Source organism: Aspergillus glaucus, assembly GCF_001890805.1.
Source record: "Aspergillus glaucus CBS 516.65 unplaced genomic scaffold ASPGLscaffold_4, whole genome shotgun sequence".
Lineage (NCBI taxonomy): Eukaryota > Fungi > Ascomycota > Eurotiomycetes > Eurotiales > Aspergillaceae > Aspergillus > Aspergillus glaucus.
The window spans coordinates 242,608-264,895 of NW_019170456.1; the positions used below are offsets into that span (position 1 = coordinate 242,608).

The 22,288-nt window shown below is 48.4% G+C and overlaps 12 protein-coding genes across 12 annotated transcripts; 5 read left to right on the forward strand and 7 right to left on the reverse strand.

Moving 5' to 3' along the window:
- Positions 1-966: 966 nt before the first annotated feature.
- Positions 967-1,932, forward strand: ASPGLDRAFT_1508563 (uncharacterized protein; the record flags this gene model as incomplete). Its single annotated transcript, XM_022542192.1, has 2 exons — positions 967-1,318; positions 1,406-1,932. Coding segments are annotated over 2 exons (732 nt in total), but the record flags the coding sequence as incomplete, so codon positions are not given.
- ASPGLDRAFT_43442 (uncharacterized protein) lies at positions 1,810-2,970 on the reverse strand. The gene has a single exon (XM_022545810.1). The coding sequence runs from the start codon at positions 2,571-2,573 to the stop codon at positions 2,079-2,081; it is 495 nt and encodes a 164-aa protein (XP_022403656.1). The 5' UTR covers positions 2,574-2,970; the 3' UTR covers positions 1,810-2,078.
- A 330-nt stretch (positions 2,971-3,300) lies between these two features.
- ASPGLDRAFT_119854 (MBL fold metallo-hydrolase) lies at positions 3,301-4,578 on the forward strand (the record flags this gene model as incomplete). The annotated part of the gene is made up of 2 exons (XM_022540095.1): positions 3,301-4,105; positions 4,169-4,578. 2 exons carry the CDS (start codon positions 3,301-3,303, stop codon positions 4,576-4,578), a joined length of 1,215 nt encoding a protein of 404 aa, XP_022403657.1.
- ASPGLDRAFT_1508574 (FAD-dependent oxidoreductase) lies at positions 4,411-6,471 on the reverse strand (the record flags this gene model as incomplete). The annotated part of the gene is made up of 3 exons (XM_022542193.1): positions 4,411-5,099; positions 5,144-6,062; positions 6,257-6,471. 3 exons carry the CDS (start codon positions 6,469-6,471, stop codon positions 4,758-4,760), a joined length of 1,476 nt encoding a protein of 491 aa, XP_022403658.1. The 3' UTR covers positions 4,411-4,757.
- Positions 6,472-7,744: 1,273 nt separating this feature from the next.
- Positions 7,745-8,998, reverse strand: ASPGLDRAFT_119632 (uncharacterized protein; the record flags this gene model as incomplete). Its single annotated transcript, XM_022540076.1, has 1 exon — positions 7,745-8,998. One exon carries the CDS (start codon positions 8,996-8,998, stop codon positions 7,745-7,747), a length of 1,254 nt encoding a protein of 417 aa, XP_022403659.1.
- Positions 8,999-9,575: 577 nt separating this feature from the next.
- Positions 9,576-10,655, forward strand: ASPGLDRAFT_43445 (ankyrin repeat domain-containing protein). The gene has a single exon (XM_022545811.1). It carries the CDS (start codon positions 9,967-9,969, stop codon positions 10,312-10,314), a length of 348 nt encoding a protein of 115 aa, XP_022403660.1. The 5' UTR covers positions 9,576-9,966; the 3' UTR covers positions 10,315-10,655.
- Positions 10,656-10,873: 218 nt separating this feature from the next.
- On the reverse strand, positions 10,874-11,305 carry ASPGLDRAFT_43446 (uncharacterized protein). Its single transcript, XM_022545812.1, has 2 exons — positions 11,256-11,305; positions 10,874-11,196 (listed from the first exon to the last, which is right to left on the reverse strand). The coding sequence occupies exons 1-2, from the start codon at positions 11,278-11,280 to the stop codon at positions 10,976-10,978; spliced, it is 246 nt and encodes an 81-aa protein (XP_022403661.1). The 5' UTR covers positions 11,281-11,305; the 3' UTR covers positions 10,874-10,975.
- A 1,791-nt stretch (positions 11,306-13,096) lies between these two features.
- Positions 13,097-15,647, forward strand: ASPGLDRAFT_43447 (uncharacterized protein). Its single transcript, XM_022545813.1, has 10 exons — positions 13,097-13,194; positions 13,250-13,300; positions 13,355-13,493; positions 13,545-13,794; positions 13,846-13,938; positions 13,991-13,998; positions 14,051-14,174; positions 14,231-14,732; positions 14,798-15,277; positions 15,331-15,647. The coding sequence occupies exons 1-10, from the start codon at positions 13,158-13,160 to the stop codon at positions 15,465-15,467; spliced, it is 1,821 nt and encodes a 606-aa protein (XP_022403662.1). The 5' UTR covers positions 13,097-13,157; the 3' UTR covers positions 15,468-15,647.
- A 455-nt stretch (positions 15,648-16,102) lies between these two features.
- On the reverse strand, positions 16,103-16,292 carry ASPGLDRAFT_43449 (uncharacterized protein; the record flags this gene model as incomplete). The annotated part of the gene is made up of 1 exon (XM_022545814.1): positions 16,103-16,292. Exon 1 carries the CDS (start codon positions 16,277-16,279, stop codon positions 16,106-16,108), a length of 174 nt encoding a protein of 57 aa, XP_022403663.1. The 5' UTR covers positions 16,280-16,292.
- Positions 16,293-16,472: 180 nt separating this feature from the next.
- Positions 16,473-18,084, forward strand: ASPGLDRAFT_32720 (Zn(II)2Cys6 transcription factor; the record flags this gene model as incomplete). Its single annotated transcript, XM_022544213.1, has 5 exons — positions 16,473-16,522; positions 16,584-17,605; positions 17,655-17,743; positions 17,803-17,899; positions 17,954-18,084. 5 exons carry the CDS (start codon positions 16,473-16,475, stop codon positions 18,082-18,084), a joined length of 1,389 nt encoding a protein of 462 aa, XP_022403664.1.
- A 76-nt stretch (positions 18,085-18,160) lies between these two features.
- Positions 18,161-19,726, reverse strand: ASPGLDRAFT_64274 (cytochrome P450; the record flags this gene model as incomplete). The annotated part of the gene is made up of 3 exons (XM_022548751.1): positions 18,161-18,753; positions 18,807-19,251; positions 19,295-19,726. The coding sequence occupies 3 exons, from the start codon at positions 19,724-19,726 to the stop codon at positions 18,161-18,163; spliced, it is 1,470 nt and encodes a 489-aa protein (XP_022403665.1).
- Positions 19,727-20,176: 450 nt separating this feature from the next.
- Positions 20,177-22,004, reverse strand: ASPGLDRAFT_43453 (cytochrome P450). The gene is made up of 5 exons (XM_022545815.1): positions 21,937-22,004; positions 21,365-21,889; positions 20,696-21,309; positions 20,570-20,646; positions 20,177-20,510 (listed from the first exon to the last, which is right to left on the reverse strand). The coding sequence occupies exons 1-5, from the start codon at positions 21,982-21,984 to the stop codon at positions 20,335-20,337; spliced, it is 1,440 nt and encodes a 479-aa protein (XP_022403666.1). The 5' UTR covers positions 21,985-22,004; the 3' UTR covers positions 20,177-20,334.
- Between the last annotated feature and the right edge of the window lie 284 nt (positions 22,005-22,288).

The following is a 22,288-nucleotide window of genomic DNA, read 5'->3' on the forward strand; positions in this document are numbered from 1 at the left end:
AAAGATGATTTCTGGAATTTTAAATTCATTCCTATTGAATTCTGTCAGCTGACTGGCTCCGAAGGGGCGAGAAGAATCAAGAACACCTACACAGCCTTTTTTCCAAGAAACCTCTTCATAAAGTCTGACTTTAAGAAAATGAACAGCCGAGGGGGTCCACCTTCTGGATCTCAGATCAGGGTCAGCGCTATGTCCTGATAGTGAAGGTGGAGGAGCGCCCCTGGACAGCTTGCAGTGATGGCTGCAAGCTGGCAGAAGAAAAGGAGTTGGATATGCTGCCAGCCACAGTTGAATGTTATCTCAGTGGTGGTCAAGAGGACGCGTGCAAACTCAGCGACATCCTTGATGTCCAGCCACCAGTTGAGTTCTAGGCCTTTCTCTTCAGTGACAATGGCAATGACCTGTACTTGATCAGTAGCTGTTCCTTCCCTGGCCAAAGCAGAACATGAATTGTGTACTCACATCATTTACCTTGACAGTTATATCTTTATTCAGTCCTGCTGTCTCCTGCTTCAGAACAAGATGCCACCACTTCCAGAATGACTTGAGTGAGCTCTTGTATCGAATCCCTGGGCAGTGACGAACATTCTTGCCATGACAAATATCACACCGCCAGCAAAAAAAAATGCATACAGGAAGCAAACTGTTTCATCTGAGTCTGAGATCCATTGCCAGTGCTGCAATGGGTCAACACCAATATGTTGACAGTACCTGCCAGGGAGCCACCAGTGAGCTTCAGACATAGCCTGACAGCCAAGAGGGTTACCTACCTATTCCAGTACATGCGGGTCTCGTCAAGCCTTTCCTGGGTAAGGTCGCCGTACCGCTTCTGTCAAAGCTGAGAGACATCCAGGCTCTCTGCTTGGGCCAAGTAGTGTTCAGGAGGTAGCTGGCCCTCATCATTGAAGATATTGTTGCCAAGTTCATCTTCATCATCTGAATTCTCATCGCCCGCTACCGCAGAAGTCATATGCTGTGGGTCGACTCTACTTGTCGGATTCGCGTTCCGAATCGGGAAATGACGGACGCTTGCAACTAGATTGGCTTTATTTAATCCGTGGTCTGGTTAGTATCATGACCCAGCAGTGGCTTACTTTGAAGACGGGCAGATTACGCTCGTTACTATACTATCGCCATGCGAATTATGACTGGAAGGCCTTTCCACCTTCAACCACGATCTCGTCTTTCCCTCGTCTGAAGCATTGCTCATTGCGGCTGTCATGGTTTGCTTACAACGCTAGCACAGCGCTCGAATCACCCCGCGACTTCATTAACACATTGAAACCATCATACGGGACACGAAGCAAGATCAGTAATAGTGCCACCCCGACCTTCCAAGACTCGCCTATCTTTTAGCTTTATCCCTACGACAACGACAACGACGAACTCCTCCATGCCCAAAAAGCTGCCATCGACATCCTCGAAGACATGTACATGCGCATCTTATACATCCTAGAATTCACGACAAGTGAGCGGGACACCCCCATGAATCTAGATGTGCAGACCGACCTGGAAGATACAGCCGTCACTTCTTGGCCTGATTTACTATCAAGCACTTTTCTTGCTTCCCTCAATGTCGATGGGGAGATGGGAATCGGGTCGGTTGAAGGAGGGTCATATGCAATACTTGCTCATTTTTATCTGATATTTACTCTTTATGAGGATTTTTGGTACCTCAGGGGCTCATTTGAGGGGGAGATTGCTGTGATTGATGGTCTAATTAGGAGGGCTGGACATGAGAATTTGGTTTCGTTGATGCGATGGCCGATGGAGGTTGTGTCCTAGCAATATAATTCTACACAACGGTTTCTGCTCAACATTCTAATTGAAAAAGTATATATATATTTCCGTCTGCCAGAGCATGTTGTCTGTCAGGCGGCTTTTTTCAAGTGACGCATGTCACGGCATCTATCTATACCCTAGTGTTCCATGGGAGTATGCTTCTATTTGTACAAGCCTCGCGCTCCACTGCAGTACTCCACACCCATGTCTAGACGGCGAATACATTTTGTAATCTTACAACCCGAAACTTCCGGAAGAACCTTCAGCGCATAATCGCTCCAAAGCCAGTAAGTCAACTATTCCGACTTACTCGACTCTGGAAGAGGCTGTCCAGTCCCCGACTGTAACAGAACCCCCAGAGACCCAACCGAGCCGCACGTCATCAGGACCGGCCCCCAAATTGCTGGGACAAAGCGTCCCGAAAGCAGCGTCTGTCGAATGGAAACATAGCGAAAGATGCCATATCCAAACGACCAGGCGCTGATGGCCCAGCATAATTTACCGGCCAGGATATCGTTCGCTCCCGTCAGGGGGAGTCTGGGTTCGTGGACAGCGGGGCCGGTAGTAGTCTGTCGCTCTTTGGATTTCGCCGCCTCGTTCTTCTTCCATTCGGTGTTGAAAACGTGGTCGATGATGCCCAGGCGGCCGAGGGCTAGTGCCATGGCGGCAAATGCTAGGCCCATGCGCGTCCATGATAAAAAGGTGCGCTCGTTGGCTAGGTGATCGCGCAGTTGAGAGCCGTTGTTGGCGACGGGCCGGGGGAGAAACCAGTGGCGAATTCGGGAGATCATGATTGTTCGGATAACCAAACCCGTTGATGATTGATTATTAAAATGGGAGATGCGAGTGTGAGGACATGCGGAGTTGAGCCGTGATATGTTTGAAGGTACGTTGTTAGTTACCGCCGGACATTTCACTCCGTATATCATCACCTGTGGGTCTGCCGAATGCGAGCGGGCGAATTATTCGCAGGGGAATTTGAGACTATTCGGACCTCCCCTTGGACTGCCCGACCTTCAAAACGGCGACCTAATCTCCAAGTAGATCGCCTTCCCGGGGTTTCAACCCGGCAGTGGTCGGGATCTAACCGGTCCTGGCGCATTCCTTGAGTGGAAATATAACTGGACATACAAGAGCGTGTTGATGTGCGGGTGCCTGCGTCGACAAGAGCTGGGACGCACTGTACCGCTGCTCATTATATGTGGTCTTGAATCCTTCCCCGGCCGGAAGTAGGCATCGAGGTCACACTACGTAATACTAAAAGTTACTACCAACCAAGCAGGGAAAAGAAAACCCATCGATAAGTTCTACATCTAACCAGAACCTATAGCTAGCCATCAGAGGTGTTTCCAGGGACGAGAAAAGTAAATTCATCTGTCAAATCGCCGACACTCAATCGCCGATTACACGTCATAGGTAAAAGAGTTATTACTTCTTTGGCTTTCCCAGCTACTGCTATGTCTCAGCATAATCTTCCTATCTTCTCAATTGATTTCCCATTGATTGCATACTCTCATAATGTTTGCCCGCGCACCGAGTAGTAAACTCGGCCATTCCATCTTGCCCTTGGCCAGCTATATCCCCGCCGCCATATTGTATTACCCTCAGCGATGTGTTCTTCCTCTATATCAAGTGCCTGGAGCTCGATCTACACAGAGTATTCGAGCGTTCTCTGACCGAGCTCCAATTGGGAGAAAGAACAAGAACTATGGTCGAAGATCACCAGCCAGCAGAAACAGCCATGGGCATCAAACTCCACATCTTGCATATCGTTCGTTCTCAACCCAGGATATTCCAGAAGAACTTCCAAATCAAGAGCAATGCCAAGTCGAGTCAACAAAGCCGGGTGAGCCGACAATACACGCGCTGTTCGAGAACAACACTTCGACGTGGCAATACATCGTTTCCGATCCGGCATCATCGCATGCCGTCATTATCGACCCGGTGCTGGACTACGATCGGGCCAGTCAGACCATCAGCACCCAGAGTGCGGATGCAATCCGCAAGATGGTCAAGGACCAGGGATATAAAATGGTCATGATCCTTGAAACCCATATCCACGCGGATCACATGACAGCGGCGTCATACCTCCAGACCAAACTGGCTCAAGATCAAAGTTTCCAGCCGCCTATTGGCATTGGCAAGCGCATCGAGCAGGTACAGAATCTGTTTGGCCAGCGGTATGGGGTTTCCAAGGCTGAATACAAGGACATTTTTGGAAAGTACTTTGACGATGACGAAATATTCAAGATCGGCGAGCTGAGCGCGTCCGTTCTACATCTCCCGGGTCATACTCCTGACCATGTGGGCTACAAAATTGGCGGTGAGTAATAAGTCGTGATTTGTATTCCTCTTCTTGACTTCAGTAACTAATAGTATAGACCAGAAAATGTATTCTGCGGCGATTCGGCTTTCCACGCAGACATTGGAACTGCGCGCTGCGACTTTCCCGGCGGAAGCGCCCGCGACATGTTCCAGTCCGGGAGAAAGCTTTTGGGTCTGGCAGATGAAGTGAAGATATGGACGGGTCATGACTACCCGCCGCAGGGACGCGAGGGCCCGAGGCCTTGGATGAGCGTGCGGGAGCACCGACGACACAATAAACATTTGATGGACGGCACGACCTTGGAAGCGTACGTCGCCATGCGAGAGGAGCGGGATGCGAAGATGTCGGAGCCAAAGCTGCTTCATCCGTCTTTGCAGATCAACATTCGTGCAGGACAGTTGCCCAAGCCGACGCCATCAGGGCATCGGATGCTTCATCTGCCGCTGAAGTCTGAAGGTGTGGCGTGGTGATTCATTGATACACTTATTCAATCGCGATACTTTTGACTGGGAGAACCGGTTGCAATACGTATAATAGCGATAGATACAAGAGCAGCCTTTCCAAGAAAGGAATCCACCATGGCCATGTTGAATGTTTCATGCAGCTCTATAAAGTCCTGGCATTCTTATCTCTGAACACAGGAGACCAATCAACTAGACTCCACGAGCGTTCTCATATCAGTACCCCACGCATCAAAAAAGGCACTGCCAAACTTCGCCATCTCAGCCTCAGAAGAATTCATTACTGCTCGTATGAACCAGTCCTCCGCCGCGGTCTCGGGATCATTTGCACAACGTAGTTTATTCTGCGCACTGACCGGGTCGACGAATGTCTGGAAAACCCTCCGTCGCTTGTCGGAGTAGATGTCAAGGAGGGACAGATGTTTACCGTCGTTGATTGTCAGCTCTAGGGTATCAGAAACTGCATCTGCATCGATGATCCCAGTACACAGACCCATAGCACCGAATGGTTGTATATATTGATAGGTCAGCTACAATAGCAGTATGCACGAGGCAAGAGACGACTGTAACATACGTTATTCAAATGAGCCGCATCACCCGTAAGCACACATCGACCCCTCCTAAAGGTAGACGCACAGAGCTGGTGCATCTTAAAAAGCGAAACCTTCTTGACTTCAATATCTAGTGGTCTCGGGCTAGGAATCGTTTTCTCAAGTAGAGGCATGACAGAAGCCTCTGCGGCAAGCTCATCGTCGAACCTGGTATCTAACAGATCAACCGCAATAGAACATCGGTACAGGGTTTTCTTTCCCGCCTGAGGTTTGTCCAAGGGCGATAAGACGCCGTAGTTGATGGGGTCGACGATGAGAGAGGTGTGAACGCGGAGATCGATATCCTTGTTTTCCATGAGCACGTCGATGGCCACGATTCGTTCGGGCCAGGTGTATCCTTTGAACGGTATGTCAAGAAGTCGTCTCGTTGCTGATTTTGCACCATCGGCTCCGACAAGAAATGCACACTGGAAGTACTCCTCCTTGCCATCCCGTGTCCGCGCAGTAGCCAGGACCGAATCACCCTCCTCCCGAATACCGCACAACTCTCGACCGAAATGAAACGTCACAAAGCCAGTAGCAACAACTTCTCTAAATAACAGCTTCACCAGCTCAGACTGTGGGTATATCACACCACTTCCAAGGCCATCGAGGTCCGGGAAGGTCAATTTGGCAATGAAATCCCCCATTATCTTACTACCGCTGCCATCGTCGACATGGGGCTTTCTCCAACATAGACCGTACGTGGAAAAACCTGCATCTCTTACTGACTCAAGCACCCGGGCTTTCTCCAACGTCAACAAGGCAGCTTCATAGTATCCATTGGCGCGCGGGCGTTCACTGAGGTGCTCCTCTTTCTCGATAACATCAACCTTGATGCCAGCTTGGCCCAGCCGTAGTGCCGTGAGCAGACCGACTGGGCCAGCACCGGAAATAAGAACCCTATCGGGATAGGATAAGCCTAGTGTCCTTTCACACCGCTGAGCCGACACTTTATATAAGAAACTACCAGAGCAAGCCATCCCCGGACGGGCTGACTTGTAAGCCAATTGGGAAGAATCAATTTCCGCGTCACCTGGACTATCATTCCGTCATGCTGTCCGCCACGCAAGTCCCTACTCAATGACCATGCTGACAGACCACGGAAAGCACAGGATTCGCCGCTTTTCCTCGAGTCAGCTGGATTGAACACGAGCACCCAATGTATACCGGCACAGAGACCGTATACTTCTCGTGCGTGCCCCATTCCATCATTCACCGGCGGGGTGCAACCTGGAAGCACTGGCAAGGGTAGAGCCTCAACGCCAAGCTGATGGATGCTCTGGAACCTGTCAGAATGAGCATCTGACATCATTTCTCCCAGACAACTAGGGATATGCTTATTTTCTCTGTCAGCCCGTAGATACATAGATAGTTGATTGATAGCTGACTGGTGTCGCATTTCTAAAGGCATGCACTTGCTGTACAAGAACGCCCCAGGGACCATTACATCCCGGAGATAACTTCCATTCAGTACGAGGGTAAATATAGTTAGCAATGTCATCATCTATCTGTCAATGTCAATCGTAACGCTTCTTGGAATGGCCCTCCAATCAGCTCTATCTGTCGATAATTTGTTGGTGGAACTTATAAAATGGCTTTGTTATTGCAGAAAAAAAGACAGCACTTAGTATCACACTTAAATTTTGCCATTTGATCCCAGGTCAGAGGTTCCTAGACATTCGGGCTCTGCGGTCTTTGGGAGACCGAAGTCGATTAGTTTCCTTGAAACTAATAGTATTAGATAAATAGTATGTAGAAAGATCAAGTTTTCATGTCAGCTGGGGCCGCCTGATTATGTATTATCTCTTGAGTCCATTCGCATACAACACGTCATGTTTTCAGCCCTAGTACACGTTCTTTACTTGACATTATATATCTCCCTCTAATGAAGAGGCTAACAGATGCAGGATTATTAGGAGGTATAACTACCGGAATAAATCGCATTCAGAATGACTCGGAATAGCCTTGTAATTGTCATATGATCATCAGATAAACTGCAGATGCTTCATCTGCGTTAGTCTTCTCTCCGTTTCACCGTTCAACTCACCAAACCACAGTCAAAATAATTCAGCCCATCAGCCTTGCTATGCTCCTATAATGCGACAGCAGATAGAAATGTATTCTCACCATTCAATCCTTGGACTTCTACATTTCCAAGCTCTTGTAAATACAGTCTCATATCTGCTAGCAACAAAGCTGCAATATTTTATCAATAAACGGATACTTAAAAGGAACCTGGAAGTACTGACACGTAAGGACTCCCAGGGTTGGACGGTTGGACGCTTGTTTTGGGGACGATTCAGGGGATGACGAATCTCGACAGGCGAAGAACTCTTGTCGGTGCCCTAATCTATACTCGAGGCTGACGCACTCTTAGAAAACATACTTTAACAATTTAAATGCCTATTGCATATTTCGCCTTCACTCCAGTGGCTTTTTTGGGATTTCTTTGTCTGACAGTAAGATCATTCATTAAAATGGAGCGCAAATGCAGGTCGTTTTGGCCCCGCAAATAGGCACAAGAAATACGAGGACTACATAATGCATCATATACACAACCTTCCACGAACGAAATAAAGTCCTTAGTCAATCACCGAGGCAAATTCTTCTGACCTCTCATGCGCCTTGAGCCATTGGCTTTTCTCGAGCTCCTTTTTTCCTAGCCGCACACTATCATACTCCTTTCCCATTACCCTTCTCTCCAGCCGCCGTTCAATAACCGATATGTCATTCTCGACGATGTGTTTCTTCCATATGCGTGTATTCCGCCCCTCTTCGGTCCACGACCACGGCCAGGCTGCATGCACAAATAACTGACTGAGTCCATTGGCTTTTAACCGTTCAAGAGGGCGTATGATGCGCATGTATGCACTAGCCACTCTTGTAATGCCCTCTTTGCGGGTAATCTTCTTGCGGAAGAATGAGGCATAGCTAGCATCGTAAAAGTCTGCAAAGTAAATGCGTAGTTTCAAGTTGGGAAGGTCCAGCGTGTTCTTAATGTTATCCATTGTGTTATCCCAATCGTGAAGTGATGGGCCTCGTAGTGAGAAATACTCTTCATCCAATGGTGGAAATACAATCTCCAAGAATCTCAGACGGGGTAGGAAATGCGCAGGAATAATATCTTGCCAAAAAATAGATGCTTCGAAGCGCCCCAGAACCGTTCTTGCAGGCTCACCATACCCGTCGACCGGAGCAATTATGAACCTATTCTGTATGAAAAACACTTCTTGCGCATCTTCCCGTAAGGCCTTGCTGACAAGAAACAGAGGGATTGGCGGACGCCAACATCGGCAATGTATTGAGAAAGCGGAATGATATCGAGAACAAAAACACCCATGACCATCGAGGTTTTCCCAGCATTGTCGAAACTGGCATCCATGGTGATCATCAGGATCGCAATTCCAGTCGCAGCCTCTCACACCATACTGCAAGTAATATCCATCACGGGGATTCCAGTCAACCTGGCGATATGGCGTAACGAGATCTGTATGCTGGAGGATCTGGTGTCGTAACTCGGTGGGTAAGGATAGAAAGGGGAATGGAGTATGTGGTTCGGTAGCAACATTTATTGAATGGCCCGTGGATTGTTCTACCACTCGGTAGGCCAAATTTTGGATTGAAGGATCAATGTCCTTACCCAGGCGGATATTGCACTCAGCAAGTACAGGAAAGCCCCGGTTCAGTAATGGCGTGACAGCAACAACAGCAGCACTTGTATCAGCGACATCACAAATAAAGTATAGATGTAGACGAGAGGGTTGAATATATGGTGCAAGATGGTCAATGGTGCGGTGCCATTCCGAAATGACTTCTTGGTATCGCGGTAGTGACATTGAACTGAGAGGTTCATCATGCTGGGCACAACTAGGGTGAGAATGGGTTGACTGCTCCTTGCAGCATGGCCACCCTGGCTCACAGCTGCTGACATTAAGAAAAACAGTCAATTTAACAAGAGACTTAATAGCAGTTGGTGTTAATCCCTGCAATCTCTGAAGGTTGGAATTTCGGTATTGGTCGATAAAGTGTTTTGTTGAGTACACAATTGGGGCCAGTTCATTGTAAACCAGGCAGCATGCCAGTAACAAGTTCCGGCAGTTTCTGTCGCATTCGGTGATTTTAAAATAATGTGGTCTGGCCAAACTCTTCGTGGGAAATTGAACTTCATCGTGTGGAATAAGATGCTCATAGATCCGTTGGCGAATCGCTAGGGGAAGACCTAGGAATCGTGAGGAATATGGAAGATTTGACATTGTGAGAGCCCGAGAAGCGTACGGACACATTCAAAAGAGGCATTTCGTATGGGATATCGGTCCAACTATTAATCCGCATCGCGTATGAAGGTACGAAGGATTGTACACATATCACAGATGGTATACACATAGTATGCTTCAAGTATCTATTAAAATTCCGGCGGGGGCCGCAACGCGAGGCTGAATCTCTTGCCCTCACGCGTTAGCTCAACGACCCACAACTGCACCACGTCGACCGACCTACTGTGCTCCGAGACGCCTAACGTGAAGGGCTAGACACAGCTTTCGCTTTAACACATATAACGGTACGAAATGTGTTTGAAAGATTTCGGTATACTGCCTAACCTCAAAGCAACCCTCTCGGCCAATATACATTTACAATACCCCTCTTGTCGCTCCCCAATGAGCTTCTCTTCCGCATTGCCCAATACCTGGAGTATGCAGATGAAGTGAATGCTTACTCGCAGACCTGTCGCCTGCTTTATCCGCTAGCCAATCCACTAGTGTTCCATCATATCCAAAAACGCCAAGTCGAGGTGATGATGTACGCCATGGGCTCCGGTGACCATGTGCTTCTGAAAAGACTCATTGAAGCTGGGATCTCCACCGAACTGTTTGGTGACCAAACTCAACGTGATCCTCTCCGAGCAGCCGCAGGATGGGGTCACATAGGGATCGTCCAGGTCTTGCTGGATCTGGGCCAACCTGATCTCAATCGCGCAGCTTTATACGACGAGTCGCCCATTGTCCGTGCGATTATGAATGGTCACCTAGATATTGCCCGTTTGTTAATATCTCGAGGCGCGGATCCCAACTTCGCGGAGGGGGATAATTCTTTTGATGCATTTGCTGTTGGTCGGACACCACTAGATTACGCAGCCAAGGAGGGGGGCTATTAGAAGCCGCTGCTAATTTGGATCCTCGGGATGCAAATGGCTGGACTCCGCTTTTCTTTGCAGTGTCTAATGGCTTCCTGGACGCGGTTAAACTACTGTTAAGTGCGGGTGCTGATCCGAGGGTGAAGGACAACGAGGGCAAAATTATTCTATTCCATGCTGCGCAAGAAAATCACATGCAGACAGTCTCGTTTCTCCTTGAAATTCCGGGGCATTTGGACTACCTTTTAGACGAACTAGATGGAATTTATCTCGCTTATATAGCTAGCGAGGGGAAAGGACAAACCGCAGATTTATTGCTGAAATGAATCGATCTTAATGCGAAGATCGTGTCTTTGCCTGATTGTGGTGACTTGTCTCCGTTTCTTTTCTCCAGTGCAGCCTGTGGCCAAGAACATTTTGTTCAACTTTTATTAGAAAAAGGATGTGATCCGTTAGCCCCGGTCCTGCTGCAGGACAGAATTCATACTAACGACAGAAATTTTGGTCAACCTGCCTCTGACAAATTCAACAATCCTCTTAAACAAGCAGTGGCTAATGGTCATACCAACATTGTTTCTATGCTTCTTCACTCAATCCGTACCCAGAACCATTCTCAACTGGGGCCATCGATCATGAAGGTTATATATACCCACATCCTGTACCTTGATAATTATATCTTTGCTCAGTCCTGACGCCGTCTTCTGTTGCAGAACAAGATGCCACCACTTCCAGAATGACTCAAGCAAGCTCTTGTATCCAATGCCTGAGCAGTGCTGACCATTCTTGCTGTGATGGATATCACACTACCAGCTGAAAAATGCATACAGGAAACAGACTGTCTCATCTGAGTCTGAGATCCATTGCCAGTGCTGTACTGGGTTGATGCCAATGTACCAGCAATATCTGCCAGGGAGCCACCAGTGAGCTTTCAACATAGCCTGAGGGTCAAGTGAATTATCTACCTATTCCAGTACATGTGGGTCTCATTTGAGTTTTTCCTGAGTGCCGTCGCTGTACCGCTTCTGTTGAAGCTGGGAGACATGCAAGCTCTCTGCTTGGGCCAAATAGTGTTCAGGAGGCAGCTAGCCCTCATCATTGGGTGTATCCTCGCCAGGTTTATCTTCATCATCTGAATCTTCACTATTGAGTTCCAGGTCGCTGGTGGAGTCACTATCAGATCCGTTGTCTGGAAAGATCTTGGTCAGGTCAGAGCTGGCATTGCCCTGGTTCTCTTTGTTGTCAGATCTGACTGGTCAGGAGCGAGGCACCATGGTATGATGGTCAACACAGCCTGCGGGGAACTGGCAAACAAAGGAAATCCTGGAGTAAGAGATAAAGAAGGTGAGGATAACAGCAGTTTCATGGACGTGGACAGACTTTGAAAGGACAGGAAGCGCTGCAAGAGATGCTCATGGGAGGAAGGATGGAAGCAGGGAAGGGCACAGTCAGCATGATGGGACTTATAACTGGAGAGAACATGATGGTTGAGGGGGGAGCCAAAAACGGCTCCCCTCCACAGAGACCGCAGCGAGAGCTTCGAGGTAGGTGATGTTTAACAGAGAGTAACAAAAGGTCCATTTGAAACTAGCGTCAAGGGACATGAAACCCGTGGCTGTGGGAATACGCTCACCTGATGTTGGTCAGCAGGACTCCTAAAACGGCCGCCGAAGTAGCCCTTTTCGGCCGTCTGCTAACTGTCACATCGTTAAATAGAGTATATGTACTCGATTTGCCTTACTTCTCTATTCATTATCTTATTGTCCTGACTTGTTTTACAGAGTCTGACAGAGACAAGATACCAAGTAATGCATTATCTTAAGATTAGTTGGTTGCTGATTGTAATCAAGCTTCCTTGCACTCATCATGTGGGGATAAAAGGGAGTGCTAACAAACCCGGAGAGGCATATGCTACCAAAGCTAGAGTGCACCTGCAATTAATCCGCACCAGATTTCGGTGTGGATGTATATCCATGCCCTAGCATCCAAATCTGCAGCGGTGTGGATGAAGATGGTCCTCAATCCAGTCTAATCCGACCCGAATGCAACTCTACTGAATGCTTTCGTCACACTATGCATGACCTCCTTTTGCAGTATTTTGACTACCACACCTGTACATGCAACTGCAAACTGCAATTGTTGCATAGAACTTGCATGCAGAATTAGCCACTGAGTTTTGCAATGACGAATCATGAGGCTACTGTTGTCATCATGGCGGTCTGGAGGTTCTGACCACACTATTCACATAAGCAGCATTCCTACACACCCAAGGATCAACATACTTGATGTCAAATTGCATTCTCCAGAGCGGATCGGGCCGATCAAAACCGGGTCGGCGCGAGATCTATTCCGGGGTTTCATCGTCACACTTTATCGTGCCAACTGCTATCCAGTTGAAGTTTTTGTACCCTCTCCTCCGCCGTCATTGACAAGTTGTACCCCACACACAGCTGTAATAGTCCTGTGCGGTGAAAAGCAACGCAAGTCCTTGCTGGTGTCTAATGCCATGGACGCCATTCGCTCATATCCTGCCGTTGTGAATTGCTCAGCTCAGCCTCAGCCAATGCTTCACTGCTTTCGGACATGCATCCCAGCCATCCCTTACCTTCCGCTTGCATTGTTGAACAAGACACACTTAGCTGAATGGTCTCCACTACATCAAAATAGCTCATATTGACTTGGCATGGGTGATTAATAGCTTGTTCGTGATTCGTGGTTTTCTATTCATGTGACTCTGCCACACATGCATTGTACGCAACCGGAGTCCATGATATCGGTCTGATATCCTATATAAACCCCGTCACAGATTGAATTGAAAGAGTCATAACACTTCCCGAGTCGTACACTACAAAGAGTCGACTTTGGCGATGGCGACAATCAACAATCATCCCACGGTACATCCAGGTAGGACATTTCAGAAAGCAGAATATGAGTGTTCACCAAAGCTAAGCAGCCCTAGACGCCCAACCGACGTCTGATTACCACCCTTCGGCATTCACGCTGCCAAATGGTATGTTGAGATAGCAGGAAACAAAACAAAGATCCTTGTGCTAATGACTGATAGGATGTCCTATCGATAACCCGTTCAACTCCGAGAGGATCCGGCAGTATAATGGAAATTCCATCAAGATCTCCCAGCTTCTCCAGGAGACATTCTTGATTGATCAACTCGCCCATTTCGCTCATGAGCGTATCCCGGAGAGGTAAACGATGACTTCCCTGAGTAACCCAAAGATAAGCCTAACGTCTTTCAGACTCGGTCACGCCAAAGGAACTGGTGCCTACGGAACTTTCGAAGTGACTAGTGATGAAATCAAAGACTATACTTGCGCCGATTTTCTCCAGAAGAAGCCCAACCCAGAGGACAACAAAACGCCGTTTTTTATGCGGCTCTCCACCACTTCTGGATTCCGGGGCTCGGCTGACACCGTTCGAGATACCAGAGGGTTTGCTTTCAAATTCTATACTAACGAAGGCAATCTCGACTGGGTCTTTTTCTTCCCGGTATGTTAACCTGAATGTTTTCATGAGCAGTATATTGACAATGGCAAAAAGGAGGTCTTTGGGGTCTGGGACCCGGGCAAGATTATCTCGAACAACCATGTGACAAAGAAGTGCCCGGCCACTGGATTGTCTGATCCCAACATGGTATGTATTAATAGCCCCAGGAAGATTTGGATATTTACTAACTCATCTTCAGGTCTTCCAGTATGTTATATAACGGTACACGTCCCAGGGATTTGAGCTAATTGTCGCAAAGCTTTATTAACAAGAACCCGGAGGCGTACAACTCTTTCATGAGAACCCACAGTGATGAGGGAACTCCTAGAACATATGCAGATGTGACCATAGCAGGTATCAACACGTACACGTTTGTTAAGGATGTATGTAACCCTCTTTTGTCGGCAATGCTTGAGGCTATGCCCGCTAACAACCACAGGACAATAACTATTCCTACACGAGAATCACAATTGTGCCTGAGAACCCAGCCACTCCGTTCACCGCGGCCCAGGCAACCGCAATGGCTGGAGTAGACCCAGACTTCCACAACCGTACCCTGTTCAACTTGATTGCGGATACCAATCAAAAGGAAGCTGCTCTTCGAGCGGACTTGAAGAAAGTGGATGAAAAGCTGACAGGCGCATCTCCCGGGGAAAAGGAGCAGCTGGAGAAGGTCAAAGCAAGCCTGAAGCAGCGAATCGAAGAGTTGCCCTACCCGCGCTGGAGGGTCAACGCCCACATTATCAAGCCGGATGAAGTGGAAGCCTCCGAGATCAACATCTTTGACGCGAGCAAGCTCCTTCCGAAGGAACTGGGAAGAACGATCGAGATCGGTAGGATCACCCTCAACCGGAACCCTCGAAACCAGTTCGCCGAAACCGAGCAGTCCGCGTTCTCCGTGGCCAATGTCGTGCCGGGGTGGGATATATCCCCTGACCCAAGTATGTTGCATCTTCAAGTCTCCTTCATAATACGGTCACAGCCCACGATGCTAATTGATGAACAGTCCTCCAATCTCGCCTGTTTGCCTACGGTGAAGCCCACCGTCACCGACTGGGCATCAACTCCGATCAGCTCCCCGTGAACCGCCCCAAGCGAGTCTGGGACCCAACCAGACGCGATGGACCGGCTGCTCTGTTTAACTACGAGGACATCCCCACCTATATTGCGGAGTTCGACAAGGCCGGGGCGCTCGAGGGCACCAATACCTCGGCGAGCTATGTCGGCGGCCACCGCTGGGACAAGAAAAACCCCATCGAGTTGAAGAGGGACACAAACGAGTGGGCTAATCTCAAAGACCAACTGAAACAGCCATGGGAATACTATAAGAACCATCTGAATGGCGCCCCGCCAGCTGAAGACCAAGACCCATTGTACAGACAGAGAGCCAAAGAGTACGGAATTGCCTACAAGCAGTGGGCGTTTGTGCATAATGTTGCGCTGCATCTTTATTCATGCAAGGATCACATTCGTCAAGAAACCTACGGTAAGTATTATCTTGCGATTCGAGGTCGGGCGTTTTACTGATATCATCAAAAGAAATTTTCAAGAAAATGGACACAGACAACCCGAAAGATGGACAGACCTCAAATAACTTGGGCGTGTTGATCGAAAATGAGACCAACCAAATTATCAAGGACCATCAGACTTCGAAGAATGTGGAGTTGAGGAACTGAGAAAGGTCGATCTTTCCAACGGGGATTGTATCTAGGCAATTTGTTGCTTGAGATGGCCCTGGAAAGAAACTTAACACTATTAAAGAATGTTTTTGAATTGGAAATTGATTTACTATTGCCGTCTATGACCATCTAATAAAACAAAGTACTATAAACCACCTGCATCATAAGATATTCCACCGAATACTCCCAGTCAACCAGAGTAATTTTAAAGCCCGGAGTCAAGCTCCCATCCTTGCAACATCCAACACGTTCAACCATGATATTCTTTGGTTGGAGTTCCCCATACGTGAAAATGGTGCGGTGGCCATGTAATGTGTACTCAACCATTTCTTGCACTAGACGAACATATGGAGCTTTTTCTGAACGGGCTAGTCGTTCCAGTATCCCATTATTCTTTTCTTGTTGGTTTGCGAAGGGACCAGAGATCGATGGGTCGATATCCTCGATCCAGAATACGCCGTCACGGCATGACTGGCGATTCACGGTCCCTAGATAATCTGGTGGTGGTATCTTCCGGAGTTCATTGATTGTGTCTCGAACCAACTTGCAGATTATTTCCTTTTGGAAGTGAGCGATGGCAACAGCTTCTCCAGATTATCGCCAGGAACGCATCCCATAATAATCGCTATTTGCTGCTAGGAATTCCATGCTTTCTGCTTCGGAAAGCAAAACATTGTGGCCGTATTTGACTGCGAAGTCCTTGATCCGGACCACTTTGTCGTATTTCTCAGGCAAGCTGAGCTCCTCGGTTGCTGCTTCGATTTCGGCGTAGTTGGCAAAGTAATATTATCGGGGAGTGTGTCGTTCATTGTGGTAGCTAAAAGTGAGAAATGGAGTGTGTCGTACCCCCTGTATTTATTATTTTCGGAGATCTTTCACCCCACCTCCACGATACGAATCCTTGACTGTCCTTCCCTCAGTTGACAACTTCCATCTTGACCAACCATCTGGGGTGCAACTCATAGACAATATCGTATACAATTTCTCAGACACAGGTTGAAGATGAAACAAACCACCCGGACAAAAGGCGTGAAGCGGCGCAGGACAGGATGGTAAGCAATCTAAGCAATCCACCCGCTTGACATGCTATAAGCAGGCCCTGAACAGTGACAGTACCCGCTGCAGAGCCAGTCACCATAAATGCGATGAAAAACAACCTCGCTGCAGTCGGTGCCAGAGACTGGACCTGGAATGTGAACTATCCGATTTCATCGTCCCGTCCAATTGGTGCTCCTCAGTTCAGGGAGCGGCCGCCGCGGACGAAGAAGAGCGTCCTAACCCGGCTTCAACTTGGGAAGTGTTCAATAATTCAATTACTCCACTACCACAAGTCACGTCCCCTAAGCAGCCACCTGCATCTCACACAGAACCACCCTCTCTGGATGGCGACAAGGTCGCATTAATCCAAGAGTTCCAGAACGGCGTAGGAAAATGGGTCGACCTCTTCGACGACGAACAGCATTTCCAACGGACAGTCGTGAAACGCACCCTTGAATCACCGTTGCTCATGGATGCGATTTGCGCCCTCACAGCAAGACAGGTTAGCATGGTCAACCGAGCAGAACTGTGGAAGTCGGCTGCCGTCCAGTACTACGCAGAGAGTCTCCATCATCTGATTACCACGCTTGGTCTCCCAGCCTCTTCACCCGAGGACACGCTGTCAGCGACAATTTTACTGAGCAGTTACGAGCTCCTCGTCCTGCCTGGGCTGGATCACCGGCGGCATGTGTCGGGCGCGCTCACTCTGATCAAGAGCTATGGGTGTAAAGCCAGCTCGCAGGGCCTGATAGGAGCGGCGTTCTGGGTGTATGCCCGGCAAGATCTTGCAATGGCTTTGGTGCATGAATGTCCCACCATGCTTCCGCCTGAGGAATGGGGTGTTTCTTTGGCCGAGCAAGAAACGAGGGAAGACCGGCTGGGGAACAAACTGATTTGGCTCTTAGCCAAGATCGTTGCGCATACGTTTGGAGAAACAGACGGGCGCTCGATTGAATTGCTTCGTGATAATCGAACCAGCTTGATGAGGGAGCTCGATGCTTGGTTTGAGAGTTTGCCCGTGTCATTCAGTGGTACGACATATGGCCCCCCTTCTCCAGAGGGCTTTGTTAAACGCTGGTTTGCCATACCATCAACAGGTAAAGAGCTCTATACATTTAACTGCATTATCAAACTAATAAGATCTAGCGGCTGCAATGTGTATGTACCACCTAGCATATCTCCTGCTGCTCGCGGAGGGGTGCAACGCTTCTTTGTCGGCTCAAGGTGATCTACAGGTAAGACTTGCACTGTCATGCGCATCATTATCCTCTGCACTGTCTGACTCAGATTTCAGTCTGATATCGACAACCACGCGCGGTCTATCGCAAGTGTAACCCTCTCGCCCATTTCTGACGGCGCTCTAGTGCAAGCAGTACAGCCGCTTTTTTATGGTGGGTACTCTCATTCCATGTTCTCAGTTACAGCCAGGACTTATAGCTTGGCAGCCGCGAAACATATCAACTCCGTTGGTGGGAAGGCTAAGATATGGGCGCTTTTGGACCGGATTGAGAGTCAGCTCGGCTTTCATACTAGCGATCGAATCGGACAACTACAGCAGCAGGTCAAGGTGTGCTGATTGCTGATCAACTATGACTGGCGCATGAATAAATCCACGTTTCTATGCTAAAAGTGCGATGGCTGGACAAAGTATATCAGTTCTCTCTTCTCCAGATCTTCAATGGCATCTGACCCGGCCACAGGAGAAACGCCTCCTCCCACTCCATCTCCCAACCATCAGATAACAACGCAAACTCATATCTATAAACAAGCGTTGCGATCACAATTTGCTGCTCAATCATCGATATATTGCGTCCAATGCAGCCACGAGCGCCAGTACTAAACGGGATAAACGCATCCCGCATTTGCTTAGCCTTCTCCCCCTCCTCAAACCATCTTTCCGGCCGGTATTCATCTGGATCTGGGAATATCGTTGGGTCACGATGGACAACGTATGTCGGGACGGAAACGGCAACATCACCTGGGATGTTTTCTCCTGCAATTTCCATGCCGCCAGGAGGCGTTCTGCGCTCGAGGCCTCTTGAAACGGGTGGGGAGAGACGCAGCGATTCGTCGAGACATGCCTTTAGATAGGGCAGGTTTTTCACTTTTGCGTAGGGTGCGATGGTTTCTCTCGATAGTGCATCGGTCACCTCTTTCCTAAGTATTTCCAGAGAGCGCGGGTTCTTGATAAGATAGTACAAAACGTGAGTCAAAGCTATTGCGGTGGTGTCGGAGCCGGCATCCACTGCAGGAAAGAATGAGCGAGTGTGTATATATGACTCACAAAGACTAACTCACAGAGTATACTCGTTTCAGCTTCGATTTCCCCCCTCTCAAGACAGCGCGCATTGCCCGATTTGTCGGTAATCAGACAGTCGAAGAAATCATCCAAATGTTCACCAGACTCATCCCTCCGTAACCGTTTATCAACCAACGCACGGACAATCTTGCCAAATTTCTGACCACGCTCCCATTGCAAGCGCAGATATGGCGAAAGCCAGATTGAGACAGTCTTCAGAAAGTGAAACCAGTCCGTCGCACCCACGAATGTAGAGACAAACCTGCCTCCACAATGCAAGCTATCAATGTATTTGACCCCATATCCCCCCTCAATCTCAACCCTATCCATCCCCAAACCAAGCAAATCAAGCCTCTCACTCAACGCCAAATCAACAACAGCCTCAACAGTAAAAAGATTCAACCATCTCCTAAAATCAACAATAACATCCCCCGCCTCAACCAACTCACCCTCTACCAAACAGCCCCGATCCATTTGCATAACCAACCCCCCCAACCTTCTCCCCAATCTTCCCCTCCCACCGCTCAAGATTCCTCGCCGCAAAAGCATGTGCCAACATCCTTCGCTTGCGCGCATGTTCCCCGCGATCCACAGCGTTCAGAACATTCGCATGACTGCCCATAGTCAAATGGTACACATCATCTTTTCGGCAGGGCGTGCCGTGGCCGTAGATGTCTTTTATGGCTTGTGCGGAGGCAAAGGAGAGGGTGTTTGGGGCGAGGCGGATGATGGGGTGTTGTTTGTGTTTGTGGTAGAGGTGTCTGGTTCGGAAGGGGTGGAAGCGGTGGTGGAGGTAGGATAGGGTGGTGAGGGCAGAGAGGGGGGTTAGGGTGGGGTATTTTCGGAGGTGGAGGTAGGTGAGGAGGGATTTTATGCAGAGGCAGACTAGGAGAGTGGTGATGAGTAGTGTTAGAGCCATGGTTTTTTGATGGAGGGAGGGACGGAGAATCTGATGGGTTGTATACTACAGGCCATTTGTGCCCCTCGGAGGGGTTTTATATGTCCATGCTGTGCATTATGATATATCCTCATGTTCATACTAATGGACAGCATACTATGTTGTTGTATACTTGACCAAAAAGGCATCCGAAGAGCGGACAATCTACACCGCATCAGGAAAGTGAAGAGCGCCGCCCTTTCCTATTTTGGAATGTTAAGAGCGCGAGCCCTTCTATCATGCACTACAACTAATTACATCTGTGACCATCTGTTCCTATTCTGTGTCCAATTGCGCTGTAGCTAAATATATTCAATGACGAATTTTCAGTCCACGACGTGCTAGCAGATACTCGAATGCTACATAGTTGGGCGTGCTAGACAGTGACGAGGGAGATAGTTATTTTCATCCAATGGTTTGGTCTTGTTTTAAAGGTAGAAAAAACATGTATTACATGGTAACGCTAAGCGCTTCCTAATAACTAGATTATTGTTTTTAAAACAATACTATGAGCAAACTCCTTAATCACTGATTTCGTAGTTTGGATTCTCAGCTTCCCTCTGCACTTTACCAGGAACATCCCTCTCTCGCTACCCTTCTACAAGACAGCGATGTCCCTTCGGCGACATCAAGAAGTAGCTCTTCATCTCCATATCCTTATGCGACATCCCTTCCTTCGTTGACATGTGGGCCTGCGGGAAAGTCCGAAAGAAGAGAGCTGCTGCCAGACGTAGTTCCATACGGGCGAGGTGTATGCCGATGCAAACTGCACATAGATTAGAAATGGGGTATTCTAAGTTTAATGGGACTGTGACTAGTACGTACTGCGTGAGCCTCCTCCGAATGGCATAGAGGCATCTTTCATTTGTTTAGTGGGGGTTTCCCATCGGTCAGGATTGAATCTTCATCGTTAGCCATATCTAACCAATTACATGTGTAAAGAGTACTCACTTATATGGTTCAGGAAATATGTCCTCCTTGCGATGAAGGCTGTAAGCCTGCGTAGCAACAACGACACCCCCAGGAAGTTGATAACCCGACAAATTCGCCCCCTCTCTCGGAACAACCCTCGGCAAACCCATAGAAACCACAGTATGCAGCCGCAGAGTCTCATCGATAACATGGTTGAGATACGGTAGATCCCGAAGAGCCCTATCAGTATACCCCTCCGGAAGAGAAGCGACCTCTGCCACGAGTTTCTCGCGGACATTCACATCCTTGCAAACCAAGTAGACGAGATAGGTCAGCGTGATAGCTGTTGTGTCACTTCCGGCGACTATATATGCCTGCGCGTCGTTTCTAATTTCGATGTCGGACAGGCCATCTTTGCCGGCGTTGTACAGCTTTGTGAACAGGGTGGGCTTTGGGTCGTCGCTTTCTGTTACCACGCGCTTGTAACGGTCGATTGATTGCTGGGCGTATTCTTTTAATCTCTGGCCTATGTCGGATACTTTTCGGAAAATTGGGAGAGGGAGACGGGATGCTAGTAGTACGAGTGAAGGGAACGTTGTTCGGATGGGTGAGATGGCGCCGAGGCCTTGAAGGTCCACGATGTATTGGGTTTTCTGCAGAATTAGACCTTCCTTCATTTTCAGTGAAGTAAATGGAATCAATACACACCTCCCCGGAATCCAGCATGCGGAATGATTCGCCAAAACTCAACTCCCCAATAACATCAGTCGCCATGAAGAACCACCACTTGAACACGTCCATAACACCACGAGAATCCAGCTCGTCGGACATTTTATCAACAGCCAAACGGACCCTATCAAAAATAAGCGGCTCGAAACGCGTCAGGGAAGAGTCCGAAATAGGATTCGCAAGGAGACGTCGATGAGCGGAATGAAACGCCGGATCCGTAGTGGAAAACACAGTCTCAACGACCGACAACGTGCGATAGAACCGTGCCGATTTGAGAAACCCTCCTCTGGCTCTGTGAATCACTTTGACAGCGTCGAGATCGCAGATATCGACCTCTTCGGGACTAACGCGGACCACTGGGCCATATTTTTGATGGAGGGAATGGACGTAGTTTGGCTTCTTTCCAGCAAACCAGTAGAATATGGTGACTATTCCCGTCCATTTCGAGATTTCAGGACCGGGGATATGGGCTAAGGGGCTCCTGATCCTGTCATATAGGAGTTTCTTTGTTTGGTTAGTGTACTCCGTAGCTGATGCGATGGCCAACTTACCAGGATAAAGGTCACAGCAACAAAACTGAGCAGCGTTGATAACAACATATTTTCAGCGTGAAATCTGCATTCTAAGAAAAGAAAAGAAGAATAAAGAAGAAGAAAAACAAAGAGAGCATGATTGCTTCTTTTTCAACCCAGCAGGGTAACGGTGCACCGGTGTCACCATCCCCGATTCCATTCGGACTTCGGCAATTCAAGTCCGACGACAAAGCAAGATGAAATCACGATGCGTCCGATTTGATTCGTGGTGTTGATTTATTCGTTGTGAATCAACGGATCTCAAAGCAGAAATACCTCATTGCTGGCAACAAAGACTGCATTTCCGAATGCGGAGAATGTGTGTATGTCC

Excerpts from the sequence above, each read along its gene's own strand:
- ASPGLDRAFT_43442 (XM_022545810.1), bottom strand. The coding sequence starts at position 2,573 with ATGATCTCCCGAATTCGCCACTGGTTTCTCCCCCGGCCCGTCGCCAAC.
- ASPGLDRAFT_43445 (XM_022545811.1), top strand. The coding sequence starts at position 9,967 with ATGGGCTCCGGTGACCATGTGCTTCTGAAAAGACTCATTGAAGCTGGG.
- ASPGLDRAFT_43446 (XM_022545812.1), bottom strand. The coding sequence starts at position 11,280 with ATGAGACCCACATGTACTGGAATAG. Across the intron at positions 11,197-11,255 it reads ACCCACATGTACTGGAATAG|ATATTGCTGGTACATTGGCA; the intron begins GTAGATAATTCA and ends GCTCCCTGGCAG.
- ASPGLDRAFT_43447 (XM_022545813.1), top strand. The coding sequence starts at position 13,158 with ATGGCGACAATCAACAATCATCCCACGGTACATCCAG. Across the intron at positions 13,795-13,845 it reads ACTGGGTCTTTTTCTTCCCG|GAGGTCTTTGGGGTCTGGGA; the intron begins GTATGTTAACCT and ends AATGGCAAAAAG. Across the intron at positions 14,733-14,797 it reads GGATATATCCCCTGACCCAA|TCCTCCAATCTCGCCTGTTT; the intron begins GTATGTTGCATC and ends ATTGATGAACAG.
- ASPGLDRAFT_43453 (XM_022545815.1), bottom strand. The coding sequence starts at position 21,984 with ATGTTGTTATCAACGCTGCTCAGTTTTGTTGCTGTGACCTTTATCCTG. Across the intron at positions 21,890-21,936 it reads TTGCTGTGACCTTTATCCTG|AAACTCCTATATGACAGGAT; the intron begins GTAAGTTGGCCA and ends AACCAAACAAAG. Across the intron at positions 20,647-20,695 it reads ATATTTCCTGAACCATATAA|ATTCAATCCTGACCGATGGG; the intron begins GTGAGTACTCTT and ends CTAACGATGAAG.